This window comes from Hemitrygon akajei, chromosome 9 (genome assembly GCF_048418815.1).
Source record: "Hemitrygon akajei chromosome 9, sHemAka1.3, whole genome shotgun sequence".
Taxonomy (NCBI): domain Eukaryota; kingdom Metazoa; phylum Chordata; class Chondrichthyes; order Myliobatiformes; family Dasyatidae; genus Hemitrygon; species Hemitrygon akajei.
Window position 1 is genome coordinate 120,463,987 of NC_133132.1, and position 19,203 is coordinate 120,483,189.

The 19,203-nt window shown below is 40.7% G+C and overlaps 1 protein-coding gene and 1 long non-coding RNA gene across 4 annotated transcripts in view; one reads left to right on the top strand and one right to left on the bottom strand.

The window, feature by feature from the left end:
* The window catches only part of LOC140733493 (uncharacterized), a 96,331-nt gene that overhangs the window by 28,293 nt on the left and 48,835 nt on the right, over positions 1 to 19,203 (bottom strand). The window contains exons 2-3 of the long non-coding RNA XR_012100295.1: positions 9,557 to 9,691; positions 4,051 to 4,120 (exon numbers count right to left, since the gene is read on the bottom strand). This is a non-coding gene — a long non-coding RNA (uncharacterized lncRNA). The remainder of the gene's footprint in view (positions 1 to 4,050; positions 4,121 to 9,556; positions 9,692 to 19,203) is intronic.
* The window catches only part of grhl1 (grainyhead-like transcription factor 1), a 109,506-nt gene that overhangs the window by 22,070 nt on the left and 68,233 nt on the right, over positions 1 to 19,203 (top strand). For all 3 annotated transcript variants that reach the window (XM_073056885.1, XM_073056886.1, XM_073056888.1), the window contains exons 2-5: positions 11,860 to 12,046; positions 16,089 to 16,156; positions 17,412 to 17,534; positions 18,624 to 19,002. In XM_073056885.1, coding sequence (XP_072912986.1) covers positions 11,860 to 12,046; positions 16,089 to 16,156; positions 17,412 to 17,534; positions 18,624 to 19,002 — 757 coding nt within the window. The remainder of the gene's footprint in view (positions 1 to 11,859; positions 12,047 to 16,088; positions 16,157 to 17,411; positions 17,535 to 18,623; positions 19,003 to 19,203) is intronic.

Below are 19,203 nucleotides of genomic sequence, written 5' to 3' on the forward strand. Positions count from 1 at the left end.
TCATTTCAAAGTTGAGGTGAGTGAGATTGTCCACAGTGGTTCAGGATGCTAATGGGTGTAAGCTATTAATTATCCACGAACCTGGTGGTGTGGGACCTAAGGTTGCTGTACCTCCTGCCCAGTGGTAGTAGTGAGAAGAGAACATGGCTTGGATGGTGGAGGACCCTGATGATAAATGTGCTTTCTTGTGGCAGCACCCCTTGTAAATGTACTTAATGGCACCTGAGACCTGTGTTCAGATCTGACCTCAGTGATGCCAGTGTAGAATTTGCATGTTAACCTCCAGTTATTTTGTTTTCCTCACATGCCCCAAAGTTGTTGGAGGAAAGTAGGTTAATTGACCACTGTAAGTTGTTCTAGTTAGTCAGTGAGTGGAAGAATCTTGGAGGGATGGAGTTGATGAGGATATAGGGAGAATTAAATATGAGAATTGTGTAGGTAGGTTCAAATGTAAGTGGGTGTTTGATGGGCTGGAAGGGCCTCTTTCTCCAAAGTCTAAATTCGAGTATATTCAAATTCAAAGTCCAAATAAACTTATTACCAAAGTACATATATATACAACATAGAAGATTGAAGGGAGATTTGATAGAGGTATGCAAAATTATGAAAGGTATAGATAGGGTAAAAGCAACCAGGCTTTTTCCACTGAAGTTGGGTGGGAATACAACCAAATGGTCATGGGTTAAGGGTGAAAGGTGAGAAGTTTAAAGGAAGATGAAGGAAAACCTTTTCACCCAGAGGGTGGTGACAGTGTGGGATGAGCCACCAGCACAAGTGGTGCATGCAAGCTTGATTTCAACCTTTAAGAGAAGCTTGGATAGGTGCGTAGATGGAAGGCTATGGTCTGGGTGTAGGTTGAAAGAGTAGGCAGGTTAAATGGCTTGACATGGATTGGATGGGCCAAAGGGCCTGTTTCTGTGCTGTACATTTCTTTGACTAGGACTATCAACTTTTGTTTTAAATATACCCATGGTCTTGGCCTCCACCGCAGTCTGTGGCAGAGCATTCCACAGATTCACCACTCTCTGGCTAAAAAATTCCTCCTTACTTCTGTTCTAAAGGGTTGCCCTCTAGTACCGGATACCCCCACCAGAGGAAACATTCCCTCCACATCCACCTTATCTAGTCCTTTCAACATTTGGTGGGTTTCAATGAGATCCCCATGCATTTTTCTGAATTCCAGTGTGTACAGGCCCAAAGCTGCCAAATGCTCCTCATATGTTAACCACTTCCTTCCTGGAATCATCCTCGTGAGCCTCGTCTGGACGCTCTCCAATGATAATACATCCTTTCTGAGATAAGGTGTCCAAAACTGTTGACAATACTCTAAGTGTGGCCTGACTAGTGTCTTATAAAGTCTCAGCTTTATCTCTTTGTTTTTATATTCTATTCCCCTTGAAATAAATGCCAACATTGCATTTGCCTTCTTTACCACAGAGTCAATCTGTAAATTAGCCTTCTGGGAGACTTGCACAAGGTATCCTAAGTCCCTTTGCACCTCTGATGTTTGAACCATTTAGATAATAGTCCGCACTATTGTTCTTTTACCAAAATGCATTATCGTACATTTCCCAGCACTGTATTCCATCTGCCATTTTTTTGCCCATTTTTCCAATTTGTGTAAGTCCTGCTGCAATCACATTGCTTCCTCAGCACTACCTACCCCTCCACCTATCTTTCTATCATCCGCAAACTCTGCCAAAAAGCCATTGATTACATTGTCCAAATCATTGACAAACAATGTGAAAAGTAGCGGTTCCAATATTGACCCCTGAGGAACACGTCTAGTCACTGGCAGCCAACCAGAAAAGGCCCCCTTTAATCGCACTATCTGCTTCCTACCTGTCAGCCATTCCTCTATCCATGCCAGTATATTTCCTGTGACACCACAGGACTTTATCTTGTGAAGCAGCCTCGTGTGGTGCACTTCATCAAATGCCTTCTGAAAATCTAAGTAAATGACATCCACTACCTCTCCTTTGTCCATCCTGTTTGTTACTTTATCAAAGAATTCTTATAGATTTGCCAGGCAAGATTTCCCTTTTTAGAAACCTCCAAGTAATCTCCAGGTACACCAAAACTTTAATGGACTCCAACACTTTCCCAACCACTGAGGTTAGGCTAAATGGCTTATAATTTCTTTTCTTTTAACTTCCTTCCTTCTTAAAGAGTGCAGTAACATTTGCAATTTACCAGTCCTCCAGGACCATGCCAGAATCAAACGATTCTTGAAAGATCATGACCAATGCATCTATTTTCCCTTCAGCAACCTCCTTCAGGACTCTGGGATGTAGTCCAGCTGGTCCAGGTAGCATCTGCCTTAAGACCTTTGAGTTTGCCTAGTACTTCTTCCTTTGTAATAGAAATGGCACTCACTCCTGCTCCCTGACACTCAAGGACCTCTGGCATAGAACTAGTATCTTCCACAGCAAAGACTGAAGCAAAGTTCTTATTAAGTTCATGTGCTGTTTCTTAGTCCCACATTACTACCTCACCAGCATCATTTTCCAGTGATTCAATATCAACTTTCACCTCCCTTTTACTCTTTATATAATTGAGGAATTTTTTAGTATCCTGCTTCATATTATTGGCTTGTTTGCCATCATATTTTATCTTTTACCTTCTTAGAGATTTTTAGTTATCTTTTGGATTTTAAAAGCTTCTCAATCATCCAACTTCCCAGTCACTTTTGCTACCTTATATGCCCTTGCCTTGGCTTTTATGCAGTCCTTAACTTCCCTTGTCAGCCATGGTTGCCTACCCCTGCCATTTGAGAACAACTTCTTCTGTGGGACATATCTATCCTGTGCCTTGTGAACTATTCCCAGAGAATTCAGCCATCACTGCTCTGCTGTCATCCCTACCAGTACCCTGCTCCAATCCACTTGGGAAAACTCCTCTCTCATGCCTCTGTAATTCCCTTTATTCCATTGCAGTACTGATACATGTGACTTATGCTTTTCCCTTTCAAATTGCAGTATGAATCCAATCATATTATGATCACTGCCTCCTAAAGGTCCCTTACGTTACGCTCCCTAATACGATCTGGGTTATTACACAACACCCAATCTAAGATCGCCTTTCCCCAAGAAGGTTCGAGCACACACTGCTCTAAAAAGCCATCTTGTAGGCATTCATATATTTCTCTTATTTCATTATGACATATCAGGGCATTCAGCAGGTTGTTAGGACAATCTCAAGCCCCATTCTTCTGTATACTATTCTCTCACATATACACCCATCAACACACTCTTGATCTTCCTACCATCCACTTACACCAGGGGACAATTTACAGCATCTAATTGATCTGACAAATGTTCTGTCTCTGGGATATGGGAGGAACCCCACCTGGTGATGGAGGACATGCAAATGCCATGAAGGCTTCACTGGAGGCCAGAATGAAGCCCAGGACACTGGAGCTGAGGCAGCTGCACGACCTCCACTGTGCAACCAATTCCATCTGCATCTATACTTCTGGAGGAACTCAACAGAGCAGGCAGCATCTGTGGAAGTAAAGGGTTAGACAACACCTTGGTTCAACAGTGATCCGAGAAGCTGAAGCTTCTTGGCCTACTGATTTCCTTTATCAACGTGTGTTTTTTTTTTGCATGTGGATTTTATTGCTTGGTTTGGCATATAACAGCCAAACTTTGGTATAGAGATTGATAGAGGGAATCTAGACAGAGTTTAGGAGAAAAAAGTATGAGTCATGATTAGGTTTGTATAGGTGATAGACATTTTACATTAATTACAGAATGGAGCAGTAATGCTACAGGTTTTAGACAAAACTGGAGACTGAGTCAGCTTGTTTACTTCCTCCATTGTAAAAATTTGAAGTAGGGTGCCAAAATTAACCGGTTTAGTCTGACATTAATGAATATTTAGTGTGGAGCATGATTGAACATATTGAAGGTAAGAACATCCATTGATAATCAAACATTCTACAGAACTGTTAAATGTCAAGCAGTAATTGTAGCATATTAAGCTCCATTAGCATTCTAGATGTTTGTTTTGAGGAGCGGTGGGTCAGAAGCTGAAGAGGCAACTTACAGAGGTTATCTTGAAGGTTGATCCACAGTGGTTTGCTTCCCTTTGGAATCTAAGTGGAGCTCATCACCATCTGGTAGGGAGAGGGGATGCAATTGTCTGTGGTCAGCTGGATGGATTTCATTGATATTATAATGATTCAAATTTTCAATTTTATTATTCTATGCTGTATGTTTGTTGTTCTATTTCCTAATTCTATCCACTGCTATATGGTCTATTTGCATTTTCTGTTTTCTCCTAGAGTCACATACCACACAAATCTTTCAGCCCTCCTGTATATTTATAATGGCTATTAAATACTCAGCAGTTCTAATCCCATTTACTAGTATTTGTTAATCCAAGTACTCATCCAGATATGTTTTATATGTTGTGGGAGTAATTCTTGAGGTTCGGTTTGTTATGCATGTTCTTATCTGCAATTTTGTAGCTTTGCAATCTAATGCAACAGTTCATCAAGGCTGAAACATTTTGTGACAAACTGAGTAGAACAGAGATTTTGTTAAATGTTCTTAATTCAATTTTTCTAAATAGTGATTTAAAAGAGATGAAGAGATCTATTATAGTTACCTATTCGTCCCTTGGCTACCAAAACGGTCTTTTCAAAAATCTTGTCAGAGATTGATTACTTACCTTGAACTTTCAAACTGCTGACTATTTTCAAATGCGATGGTATTGGGTTTGCTGACCATTAAATTCTAATCTCAAACAAAGACCTTAATCCTTGTCTGATACAGATAACTATGGATAACTTCTCATTAAAGGGAGGTTATACAGTAACTACCCAATCTTCAAAGACTACTTCACTTCCCTGATCATCCTCCATGGCAAGTTTAGCTGCCAGTACCCACTATTTACATGGTGTGTTCCCCCACAAGGAGGAGAGTGGATTGAACAGAGTTCATTCATTTTCAGTGATACATGTTTAAATTCAATTAACATTCTTAAAACACATTTAAAATTCACAGAGGATTTCTATCTAATTAAAGACTTTCAATTTACTAACTGTTTCCAAACCACGGGTACAGTTCTTATAATCTAAAAGACATGTGCACAAGCTGTACACAAACTAGTCATTCATTGCAGAAATCAAAGGCAGAGGAATGAATTCTAGCTCACTCATGTTTTTGTCATTCTTCTTAATTGGACCATTCCTAAAAGGGCTGGACTGCTCTCCACACTTTACTGTTTTCTGCCACTTCACACATATGTGATAATTTTTCAGATACCTTTTAACACAGGTTGTCTAAAAGCTTCTGGAGACAGAGATCCCATGTACCTACAATTAATGTTGTGACTGTTGACCTCCTGAGTGCACGAATCTTCCAACTATTAACAGATCAGCTGTTTGATATGCTAAGACACAATATCAATCTGGTCTGCATGCTTCCTTTAACTAAACAATGTAGCCAGTGTTGTCTAGTTTGAACAAGCCAATTGACATAAATTCAGACTCTTGAGTTGATTTTGAGTTGTCACTAAAATTAAATAGACTTATTACAGTCGTTCATAGAAGTAGATACTGTTTTATTTATTTTTATTTAGAGATACAGCATGGTAACAGGCCCTTCCTGACCAATGAGCCCATGCCACCCAATTGCATGTATCTGCCAATTTGCCAATTAACCTACTGACCCATACATCTTTGCAATGTGGGAGGAAGCTGGATCACCCAGAGGAAACCCACGCATTAATGCAGAATACACAAACTCCTTACAGACTCTGGTGAAATTGAACACAGTTGGCTGGCACTGTTAGTTCAGACAATGAGGGAAAATCTGGCCATATGGCTATATTGGTCACAGAAATACAGTGGATTCTGGTTAATTTGGACCATCAGTTAATTGGGATGGCCATTAATTTGGGATAACCCTTAAAGAACAAAAACTAACCAGAAAATTGCTGGGAATCCCTTTGTTTATTTGAGACTCTATTGGGGTGGGCAATTATTGCCGAACAGTTTCTAACTAGCATCAGTCCTGTACACGTATGTGGCTGGTAGGCTCTACACTTTGCTTAAAGTGAACAGTTTTTAAATAGTGTCAGTTGCATCTGTGTTCAAAAAGAAGTGATTTTTGTCACTTGTATTTAGCGAGAAATAATCATTGAGACAATTCAGAACTGTTTTGATCACTCTGGTTTCAAGCATTCAGGCTTGGAGATGCCAGAAGCAGCAGGGACTGAAAACGATACGACTTCAATACTTCAAAAAGTTAAGAACTATGGAGAATTTGAAGGTATCAGCAATCAACTTCAATGTTATATTGAAAATGAAGATTTGGAGGATGCAGTCATCAAAAGCATTGTATGAAAGCAGTCCATTATCTGTACTGATTTTGTTCATTTACAGTCAATCAAAAGAACACTGCCATATACACTGATGAATTCCTCCATTGATAATTATTATGAACTATATAGTAGTGTTCTAATTTGTAACAAATTTCATTTAAATACATAATTTGCTACCCAATTTGACTGTTTTTATACCTTTTTAACTATTTCCATGAAACTTTGACTAATTGAGACAGCAGCTTAATTGGGCCAAAATGTACTGGTCTCGATGTGTCTCAATTAACCAGAATCCACTATAATTCAAATGTCTGTGCGCTAAGCTGAAGTTAAAAGATGTGGGAGAGGTGGTGGATGGTTATGCCTTTCATGGCTATGCCATACAGTCTTGCTACATGCTCTGCAATAAAGAGTTCCAAATAGCTAATTCATTATACAGTTGTTGCTTTTATTGCTGTGCATAGTTCCTGTATGAAGTTTCAGGGTGAGGTTGCTCTGAGAGTTTTTGCTTAGTTGCATGTCAAGGATGCATTTTCTCTTATTGTCACTGATTGCAAACAAGCCCACTAGCTATTAGTGACAGCATTAACAATGGTTGTTTAAAGGTGAGCCTTCTCCAGCGCATTAAAGAGAAGCTTTGGGAAGAATGATTTTAACATGATATGTCAACAGGCCAGTACAGTGTTAAACCAAATGTGCAGATTGTATGTGCTGAACATCCACAATCTCTATGGTTTCTCTTCAGATCATAAGCTGTATAGTAGGTATCAGCAGAATGAAACCTACATTATCCATAATCAACCTTGTGAAGCTGATAGTCAATTACCTCCTTGAACTTTTCACATTAAGAGGAGATGGTTTTACTCTCTCGTGGGTGATGGCCCTTCTTCTCAAGCGGTTCTGTGGAGTAGACAATGACCTGCTCCCATTCCACTACGTTTTGACGTGCTGCTGAATGACTCCCAGATTCTGTCCGGAGGGCAGCTGCATGTGTGGTTTGGGCATGCCGTCATAGCTTATGCTGGGCTTCAATGTGCGCTCAGCAAAGAGATTTGAAATTCTCATTATCGTGCTGAAAACCATCCTCCATTTTGAGCGGTGGTGGGCCAGGGTTCCCATGATCAGTGGATTGCTCCATATTATCAAAGTGGCTTTGAGAATATTCTTGAACCTTTCCTACAAATATCTACAAGTATGTGAAGACCAAGAGGATAAGATGTGCGAGAATAGGACCAATCAAGTGTAACAGTGGAAAAGTGTGTATGGAACCGGAGGAGATAGCAGAGGTACTTAATGAATACTTTGCTTCAGTATTCACTACGGAAAAGGATCTTGGCCATTGTAGGGATGACTTACAGCGGATTGAAAAACTTGAGCATGTAGCATTAAGAAAAGCTTGAGCATTAAGAAAGAGGATGTGCTGGAGCTTTTAGAAAGCATCAAGTTGGATGTCACTGGGACCAGACGAGATGTACCCCAGGCTACTGTGGGAGGCGAGGGAGAAGATTGCTGAGCCTCTGGCGATGATCTTTGCATCATCATTGTGATGGGAGAAGTTCCGGAGGGTTGCGGATGTAGTTCTCTTATTCAAGAAAAATAGAGGGCAATGGGTAACCCTAGGTAATTTCTAAGGTAAGGACATGTTCGGCACAGCTTTGTGGGCCAAAGGGCCTGTATTGTGCTGTAGATTTTCTATGTTTCTGTCCAGATGGTAACCTCTTGTCACAACAGAGTTCAGAATAAAACATCTGTTTCAGGAGTCTGTGGGTAAGGGGGGGGGGGGGGATTGATGTGGCCTGCCCAAAAGAGGCAACTGAATGTGATTCAGATATTAATACTGCCATATTTGGGCTGGGAGATGAGACAAAGATGAATTCATTTTTCCTGTCTCTGGATTTGGAGGATTTTGCGTGACAGTGTGAATGGTATCTCCCCATTGCTTTGCTGTGTTTACTGCAGATAATGCATGCAAGAGGGTAAGAAACATTGCTGCCAGATAGATAATGAATTGTAGGTCTAGTCTGTTGTTTTCTCATATATCCAAAAGGGTTGCCTGGCACACTAAAGATGTTGATGTCTGCCTTATAGACTCCCAAGATATAGGCATATTTCACATTTTCCAGGGTCATGTCATGGATTCTTACTGTCTAGAGTGGATACTGCATGATGGAAGGACGTTGGTGGAGGATTATTTTTCCTTGCAGATATATAGTACAAGGCTCTTATGCAGGTACATTTCAGTGAGTCACTCATAGCTTGAATTAGAACATAGAAAGAACAGCACTATACATGGCCTTCAGCCCATGATGGCGTGTCAATCTTTTAACCTATTCCAAGATCAATCTAGCCCTTCCTTCTCACATAGCCCTCAATTCCTTTTTCACCCATGTGCCTCCAAATGTGTGTCAAATGCACAATTGAAGCACGTTATCCGAGGCTGAAGTTAGCTTGGTTCCATATTGAAAGCAACATAAACTGGATAGTTTCTCAGCTGTGGATTTGATCCACTCCTTTGGGGAACATAAGTATTTCCTTGATACTGTTTCTGATGCAGATGTATTGGTAATGGTCACGGCTTGCATGCATCAGGTAGCAGCTGCAAGATGGAGATGAATTTCTGCATGCAGCCACATTTGAAGAAGGTTGCTCACAAATTTAAATATTTATTGGGGTGAAAAGGAGTCACTTATGGTTGTGATGGTGCTCCCTGCATTTCTCTTGGAATTGAGACCTGATGACTATAATGAAGTCTTATAGCATAGAAAGAGTCACTTCAGCCCATCAGGTCCATGTTGACCGTTGAACATTCATATATACTAATCCTATTCTCCCCATCTTCCAATCCACCACTCAGCTAATCTTAGGGCTTCCTTAGGTCTAGAGTCAATTTACAGTGGCAAATTATCCTACCTATCTGCATGCCCCTGGGATAAGGGAGGAAACCAGAGTCCCCAGAAGAACAGGGAGAACATGCAAACTCCACGCACCCAGCACTGAGATTCCTGATGAAACCTGGGTCTCTGGAGATTTTCTGTCAGCAACACCACCTGCTGCACCGTTGTAATTGTCAAAACTGCCCCTCTGGTGAATCTCGAGCTCATAACTTTTGAATTCCTTTTCATTTACCAAATGGATCCTCTCCATTGCACCACAGAGACCAGAATCCTGTTCAAAGTGAATCTAGATAGTCAAACCACAAATGCTCAGTACTGTCTTTACTTACAAGGCTGAATATTGTCCAGGTCCGGGTACATGTGAGCTTAGATTGCCTCATCACTGAAGAACTGTGAAAGGGGCAGAACTTTGTGTAATCGTCAGCAGATTTCCAACTTCTGTTCCTGCGCAATGGAGTCATTTTCTATAATGTTGGAAAATGGTGAGATTAGTTTGTGTAAAGCAGCAAGAAGATAAGTGATCTGGTGTAAGGGATAAACAAAAAGCAGAATGTTGGGCAAACATTTCTGCTCTAGGTATGAAAGAGTAGCAGATGATCAGCAGATCACAGAGACTAGCCTCCCCTTTGCCGATTCTGTCTGCACTTCTCAACACCCTACTAAAGCAGCCACCATTATCAAAAATCCCAACCACCCCAATCATTCTCTTGTCTTTCCCCTTCCCATTGGGCATAACATACATGAATCAGTCCCACAGTTATAGATTGGTCTCTTTGTATGACATGATGGACTCCTGATCTCATCATGTACCTTGCTGTGGCCTTGCACTTTATTTATTGCCTGAATTGCACTTTCTCTGTAACTGTAATACTTTATTGTGCATTCTTTAATTGTTTTTCCCTTGTATTACTTCAATGCCCTGATGTGACGAAATGATCTGCATGGAAGGTATGCAAAACAAAGTTTTTCAATGTGCCTCAGTACATGTGACAACAGTAAACCATTTCTTTATATTCGCCTGCATGGTCTTATGCCTCTGCTTAAAAGGACAATCTAATCACTTCTTCAAACATTTGAGTCAGGGCAGAGAACTCCTCTAACCCAACAATTTCTTCCACCAAATATACTCAAAAGGGAAAAAAAACACACACAAATGTGAAATATATAAAACAAAATTATAAATGGGAAGATGAAAGATGGGTGAGTAGCCAGTACCAACGAGGTATCATAAACCTAAAGCATTAACATTGTGTCTCTCTCTACAAGTGCTGCTTAACCAGCATTTTCTGTTTCATAAACTTCTCTGTCTTTATTTCAGACGTCTGGTGTCTGCAATGTTTTGCTTCTGGCTGAATAATATTTCCTTGTTCATTATTTATTTTGTATTTTCAGACAGGTAGGTTGCCTTCAAAATGTTTAAAAGCAATTTGATTATAGGTTGCACAAGTTTGGACTCAAGAATAAGTAATTTTCTAAAATTACATCAGCCGTGCCCCACTGATGTATTGGACTTGCTCTCCTATGACATTCAGTGATGTAAACCACTTGGTATGAAATGGTAACGTCATTTCTTGTAAAGTGAATTTTGTCTGACAGACACTGATCCACACCACTATTGTTGCTGTTGATTTCCCATTGTTAATGGTTTCACATTTAGAAGGGAATTGGGTGACCTTGCTGAACCTAATGATATTTTAAATGTCAAAATTGAGAAACCTTTTGAGTTGTTTGTTTATAAACATAATAATAGTTTCCTTGGCATAACTACTTCATAAAGACTGAGCAAGCAATGGAGAGGATTATATCAACATGAATCAGTGCTTATATTTAATAGTAGAAGAATGGAAGACATTACTACGAAAGCTTTAAGAGGCTTTCATAATGGAATTAGGGTTTGGACAAACAGAGACAAAGGAATAAAACACTGCTGTGCTGGAACTCTGAAATAAAACAGAAAGTGTTTCATATAAACAGCAGATCCGGTAACATCAGTTTAGAGAGGGGGTTCCAAACCTGAGGTCCATAGACCCCTTGCTTAATGGTATTGGCCCATGCCTTAAAAAAGGTTGGGAACCCTTGGACTAGGGAGAAACAGAGTTAATGTTTTTTCTTGTTAACTGAGAAAATTTAGAAGTGTAAAATATTGTCCATTGTGGAGAAGGTGGGGATTGCTAGGGTTGGTGAGGAAGGATGGTTTGAGAGCCCTTGATTTCTTCATGAAATGTTGAATCCATGTCTCTTCTCAGAGATCTGTTGTGCGTTTCCTGCATTTTCTTTTTTATTTCAGCTTTCCTACGTTCAAACTTACATGCAGTTTGTAAAATCTGATACACTAGTTGTGTAATCTGAGTGACTGGGAATTATCTTCAGTAACTGAAAAAAATAAATTAAAACATTACAATGGTACATGAAATTGTGTCACAAACGATTGTTGCCAAACCAGTTTGGGCAAAATTTCCCATTTGAAAACAACACCTGAAGTACAGGTTTTGCATTTTTAAAGACATTTGATTACTTAGTTTACTTGCTGAACAAAACTCGCTTGTCTGCTTCAAAACTAATGGCTATTGGGGGATTTTAATTCTGGAAGGTGCAAGTAGTCTCCTTTAACTTTCCTTCACATCCTTTACAGTAAGAGAGCGGTTTTAGTGCTACAGAATGAGTCTCTTTATCCCCAACGCCGTTCCTACACCAGTGAAGATGAAGCCTGGAAATCATTTCTGGAAAACCCGCTGACTGCTGCCACTAAAGCTATGATGAGCATCAATGGAGACGATGATAGTGCTGCGGCTTTGGGCTTACTATATGATTACTACAAGGTATGTAAACATAGTGCACAAATGTCCACCACATTAACGTCTACAAATGATGGGGATGCCATGATTTTAACAGCGATGCTCAAGTAATCCAGTGGTACTGCAGCTACTCTTGGTCTGATCTGGCCTTGATAGCCACTGTTTCTACTTATACACCATCCACCATGAGCAACCTCAAATGAGTGTGCTGCCTTTCATATTTATCAGTTGATGTTTGCAACCATCACCAACCTTATCAGCTCTGGGGATCTCCCATCCACTGCCACCAACCTCATAGTTCCCACACACCGCACTTCCCGTTTCTACCTCCTACCCAAGATCCACAAACCTGCCTGTCCAGGTAGACCTATTGTCTCAGCTTGCTCCTGCCCCACTGAACTCATTTCTGCATACCTTGTTTTATCCTCCCTTGTTCAATCCCTTCCCACCTATGTTCGTGACACTTCTCATGCTTTGAATTTTTTCAATGATTTTAAGTTCCCTGGCCCCCACTGACTTATTTTCACCATGGACGTCCAGTCCCTATATACCTCCATCCCCCACCGAGATGGTCTTGAAGCTCTTCGCTTTTTTTTTGGATTCCAGACCTAACCAATTCCCCTCTACCACCACTCTCCTCCGTCTAGCGGAATTAGTTCTTACTCTCAATAATTTCTCCTTTGGCTCCTCCCACTTCCTCCAAACAAAGGGTGTAGCCATGGGCACCCGTATGGGTCCCAGTTATGCCTGCCTTTTTGTTGGCTTTGTGGAACAGTCCATGTTCCAAGTCTATACCGGTATCCATCCCCCTCTTTTCCTTCGCTACATGGACAACTGCATTGGTGCTGCCTCTTGCACGCGTGCTGATCTCATCGACTTCATTAACTTTGCCTCCAACTTTCACCCTGCCCTCAAATTTACCTGGTCCATTTCCGACATCTCCCTCCCCTTTCTTGATCTTTCTGTCTCCATCTCTGGAGACGGCATATCTACTGATATCTACTATAAGCCTACAGACTCTCACAGCTACCTGGACTATTCCTCTTCCCACCCTGTCTCTTGCAAAAAGGCTATGCCCTTCTCGCAATTCCTCTGTCTCCGCCGCATCTGCTCTCAGGATGAGGCTTTTCATTCCAGGACGAAGGAGATGTCTTCCTTTTTTAAACAAAGGGGCTTCCCTTCGTCCACCATCAACTCTGCTCTCAAACGCATCTCTCCCATTTCCCGCACATCTGCCCTCACCCCATCCACCTGCCACCCCACTCGGGATAGGGTTCCCCTTGTCCTTACCTACCACCCCACCAGTCTCCAGGTCCAACGCATAATTCTCCGTAACTTCCGCCACCTCCAACGGGATCCCACTACCAAACACATTTTTCCCTCCCCCCCTTTCTGCTTTTCGCAGGGATCACTCCCTACGCGACTCCCTTGTCCACTCGTTCCCCCCCCATCCCTTCCCACCGATCTCCCTCCTGGCACTTATCCTTGTAAGCGGAACAAGTGCTACACCTGCCCTTACACTTCCTCCCTCACCACCATTCAGGGCCCCAGACAGTCCTTCCAGGTGAGGCGACACTTCACCTGTGAGTCGGCTGGTGTGGTATACTGCGTCCAGTGCTCCCGGTGTGGCCTTTTATATATTGGTGGGACCTGACGCAGACTGGGAGACTGTTTCGCTGAACACCTACGCTCGGTCCGCCAGAAAAAGCAGGATCTCCCAGTGGTCACACATTTTAATTCCACGTCCCATTCCCATTCTGATATGTCTATCCATGGCCGCCTCTATTGTCAAAATGAATTCAAACTCAGGTTGGAGGAACAACACCTTATATACCGGCTGGGTAGCCTCCAACCTGATGGCATGAACATTGACTTCTCTAACTTCTGTTAATGCCCCTCCTCCCCTTCTTACCCCATCCCTGACAGATTTAGTTGTTTGCCTGTTCTCCATCTCCCTCTGGTGCTCCCCCCCCTTTCTTTCTCCTGAGGCCTCCCGTTCCATGATCCTTTCCCTTCTCCAGCTCTGTATCACTTTTGCCAATCACCTTTCCAGCTCTTAGCTTCATCCCACCCCCTCCGGTCTTCTCCTATCATTTCGCATTTCCCCCTCCCCCCACTACTTTCAAATCTCTTACTAACTTTCCTTTCGGTTAGTCCTGACGAAGGGTCTCGGCCAGAAACTTCAACAGCGCTTCTCCCTATAGATGCTGCCTGGCCTGCTGTGTTCCACCAGCATTTTGTGTGTGTTGTTGTTTGAATTTCCAGCATCTGCAGATTTCCTCATGTTTAATCATTAAGGGAATAGTCTGAAAACATTTTTTCTCTCTATTTAGAGCTAAGGCAGCTGCTAAGCTCAAGGAAACTCCTGATTGTCTAGACCCATTGGTTATGAACTGACTTGCTTGACAACTAAGCACAATAAAAGTAGAAACCTTTGAAAACTCTTGGGCCCTGATAACAAATAGAAAAACATTTAATGAAATCTACTGATATCTAACTTAACTCCATTTTCCTCAAGCTCTTTAACGCCTTGTGATGGAAAATATATTGTTCTATCATCAATTATTATCTGTGGAAGAGGGTTCCAAATTTTTATCAAGCTTTGCATGTGCAAGTGTTTCCTAGGTACACTCCTGAAAGGTATGGTTCCAGTAGTTTTTATGTCTCCACCACAACTAGACTCCTTAATCAGTGAAAATGTTTCTTTGCCCCTACAGTTTTGTTCATAATTTTTTAAAGATCACCCATTAGTCTTCTAAATATTGGGGTATATGACCTCAGATTCTCTTCTTCACATTTTTAATTTCACTGCTTTTAGTGTAAATCTGCACTTTCTCTAAGGCTTTCCCAATTGATGCCCTAGGTGTGATCTAACTAGAACATGTACAGCTGTAAAATAATGTCTCTTTGTTTATACTCTGAACCTCTAGATATTCAGGCCAGCATTCTTCTCAGTTTATTATCTGTACTTGTCCATAACATCATAACACTTATTTTTTACTTTAAAAAACATATATACACACACAAGCACATTAGATTGGCACTTGCCATTATCCACATTCATTGCACTAAGCAACTCATTGCATTCCCTTACAATCCATTGATTCCACTAATGACTTTCCACATTGCATTAGTGGAGTATTTGGGCAGCTGTTAAACAGAGCCCATTTGCTTGTTGTCCAGTAGGAGCAACAGCCTAGGCTGTAGTCCACCATCCCTCTACCCTCATCTGCATTCCCAAGGCTTCACGGTGGCTACACTGTTTCAGTGTCCCCATCACTGTGTACTTCTCTCCTGTGGAATGTGCCCGTTGGCAACATTCGCTTCAGGACATTTTCTAGCACTGGAAGGCCAACAAGTTTAGGCAGATCAACTAAGCTGATCATCTTCCAGAAACAGTTGATGTTTGTCTTATATCCCTGGGAGCAGCTCATAGATCACATGGTCCTAGGTTATGCAGCTGCTCAAGATGAACCTCAAAAGGACCGCCATGTTTCTTTCCAGATCTTCTTGGCAAACATACGGTTTGCAAGGTGCTAGATGATTGTACCTGTACATGACACTAAATGATTTGAGCACAGAAACACAAGTTTCTCTGAACTGCCACTGATGCTGGCCTTCTGTCATTTTATGAAATATTTGGTGCTATCATTCTTTGGCTGTAATCTATTTTCCACGGTTAATATAGTAATTTGTGACTGTTGCTTACCTCTAGACTGTTTAAGCAACTCTTCAATTTGGAGTTTGTATTGGTTTTAAACCATAATAAAATTAGTACATTTGTGATATGGAATGTAGGTGAAGGCAGCTGTCTTGAATTAGATGATATTTCTGTTTAAATAAAATAATTTTACGTCCTTTAAATTATTATCTTCTGTTTGGTAGTAAGAAATGCAAAGGCATTGACAACTGTGTTCGTTGTTTAACTGTAAGTATAAACTAGGGCTAATTAGCGAGAGATATGTGCTGAAAGTACAGAAACCACTCATAGAAATAGCTGTGATCTGATTGATGCTAAAGATGCTGTTTACAAAGCACTGAAACAGAAACACCTTTTAAATTTCAGGTGCCCAGGGAGAAGAGGACAATACCACCTGAGAAAAGTTCTAATACTGACACGGAACACAACAAAAGGTAGAAGTGTTATTACTATTGATATGTTCAACGTGGCAGCAAGAGCTTCTTTGGTCCACTCTGTCTTTCTTGGGCTTTTGAATGACTAATATATTTATTCATGAAGTCCATTATTTCATCATGACATTCATTTACCATGTCCTCATCAAAGTAAATCTGTTTTCGTAACTGTTGGATTATGCTGCTCATGGAAGCTGTTTCCCCTCCCCTAGACAAACCCTTTGTCTAAATGATTCATGACTTCAGTATTTCCATGTTGCAGTTCGTGAACTCAGACAGTGACTTTTGCTTATCTGTTTATTCTTTGTTGTCCATGAAGACCTGAACATTTTCCATGAGGCATGGTGAGGTGATTAGCAAGAATCATTGCCCCATTTCATTTCATTTCTCCCTTTCAAAATCCAAACACTTGGTCCAAACTAGGTCTAAGTTGCTTACATACAATGTATACTGCAGCACACATCAAGATAAACCAAGATTGTCAGGAGTTCACAAGGAACTGATGCATTCACTTGCTTAAAGTCTACCACGTTGGGGACTCTTTCATGAATCCTGAGCTTGTTGGCTATGGGTAAATTATCTTACAGTTTAGGTTTAGTGATCTCATTCAGTATAATTCTTCATTTTAATGTTTGATGCATCAAACCTGGGAATGGCAAAAACTGACTGCTCTGTTACCTATGCTGCAGCAGATATAGTACTGCTAAAAAATAATCATTGGTCATAAAAAAAAGTCCGTGGAAGATCTCAAAAGGCTTTCTTTAAATACGTTTCTTGATTCATTCAAAACTTTGAATGGACTGAGAAGGGCTCCCAGTAAATGACTTGCTCTCTTTTGAATCAGTACATTTCATGGCTTCTGCACATCTTGTTATTGCTTTTAAGGCCAGTAAATAGTTGCCCACGCTCAAAATTTGAACAAGTTGGAAAGACTGGTCTGCACAAACGTTTGAATGGAGTTTACAAATGATTACCCAAATTTGATGACAAAGCCTGTTGTACACTTTCTAGCCAGTTATAAAACAGAGTATGCTCAACAGGAGAGGAAAAAAACAGAGCTAACCTGACAGAATTTAACTGTTCTGATATATAAACTCTATTTTTCTCCCTCTGCTGACTTTACTTGTCCTGCATTTTCTATTTTATTTCAGACTTACAGCAATATTTCATTTTTGAATTTTTGCTTTGTGCTGTTGACTTTTTCTCAGTTGTAAAATTTTTACCATTTCTCTCCATTTTGTTTTATTGGCTGAAGATTACTCACTCCCATGCATCCCCCTCGTGTTAGAAGGGGAGTACGATCTGGCATGCTGCCTCCTTCACAACCAACATCAATGCTGCTTTATGATCGTCCAGAAGGAGGCACGATTCAAACAGGGTGAGCAGACAACATTGGGCTTTCTCCCCCACCCCACCCTTCTCTAATATACGTTGCCTCTCATAGTGTGGCACTCCATCTGGAAGCCTGATTTGAAATTGAGAAACTTCAATAAAGTTATACAGATTTGACTAAGACTTGAATGAGTAAAATTCTATTTGTGAAGCAAGCAGTCTGCCTCTTGTGTTACTAAATGACACTGAATCCTGTTAAATACACACAATTCATAAGAATAACAATTGATCTGCTTATAGATGTTACATTAAGCAGTGATTTATGCTAAGTATTTTATTATAATATTCTGTCTTCCCTTCATTAATTATTCAGAGGGATAGACCTTACAGTTGTCACTTTAGGTTATCTGAATCAGTAAGATGCCTTTGTTGATTGAAATTATGAATAAACCAAGACTTTAAATGTTATTTCTTGTAGTTTTAATTTTTGTTGTAATTATTGCCGCTTTTTAGGCTTGTAAGTAAAAATACTATATTTACATTAATATTGATTTAAAAGATAAGTTAATTTTACCTTTTTAAAAAAAAGAAAAGCACTAGAATGGTAATTTTAACAATAGTAGAGTTAGAAGGTATCAGTAAACACTGGCATTCCTGCTGTGTTCTGATGTAATTGAAGAGTTGAGAGGCTTGTGACATTTGTATTAAGAAAAATGGAAAATAAAAAAGCAAATGCAAGGAATGAACTTCTAGGTGTCGGCTGAATATTCCACACAGTTGTGAAAGTGACCTAATTTTCTTACTAGTGCTTTGTATTTCAAACATTGCATCAACCACTCACACATTAGTGCCTTTCTGGCTAGCCTTCACCTTTGTTCTTAATTTAAAACTTGCATTTGGTAAAGTGGAAAGAACTCATGACAGTCAACACTTTATGATGCTAACTCTGTGTGTGCCTTGAAGGGGAATCTAGTCTGGGGATGAGAAAGGGCCATTTCTTCTAATGATTTTGGTCATTGATATTCAGGCTGGGACTGAAGAAATAAAGGACAGATTGAGAATTCAATTTGATGAGTGGTTTGCAACTTTACCTTTGCGTTACAATCTTTTTGAAAGTGTTATTTTCATGTTCAAGGAACTCCATGCCATCTGTGACAGATCAGCCAGTTATTTCTACAATAGACAGCAGAGTGCAACAGTTGAGAGTTTTACCAGTCAATCTAGTGTTGCCCAGCCACTCCATTGGACATGACAAAGTGAATCAGTTTACAGCACCAGACACCACTGTCACGGTCTCTGTTACAACAATACCACCCCATTCCATCAAAACAGAATGCCACCCCAATAGCTTCACAGTGGGGACATCTCCAGCAACGTACTGTGGTGAGCCTCCCGAGCGCATCGTCATCTGTGACCGAAATCTGCACACTGACCACTTTGCCTCGTCTTTGTCTTCGCAAAGGAGGACTCCAGACACCACCTTCACAGAGACATTCAAAGAAGGGCCTCAAGAGGTAAGCCTATCACTTTACTGAGCAACTTTTGGGGTTTTGTTCACTTTCTTATGGCAGAATAAATGTCCCTTTTTTTAACTCCAGCTGTCCTGAGGACAGGTAGGAAATGATCTGCCAGTAAGGGTCTGGGAATGCAGAAGTAGGCCTGGACTGACAAATTTTTACCTTTGCTGAAGCTACTTCACCTTGGGTGGAAGGAGC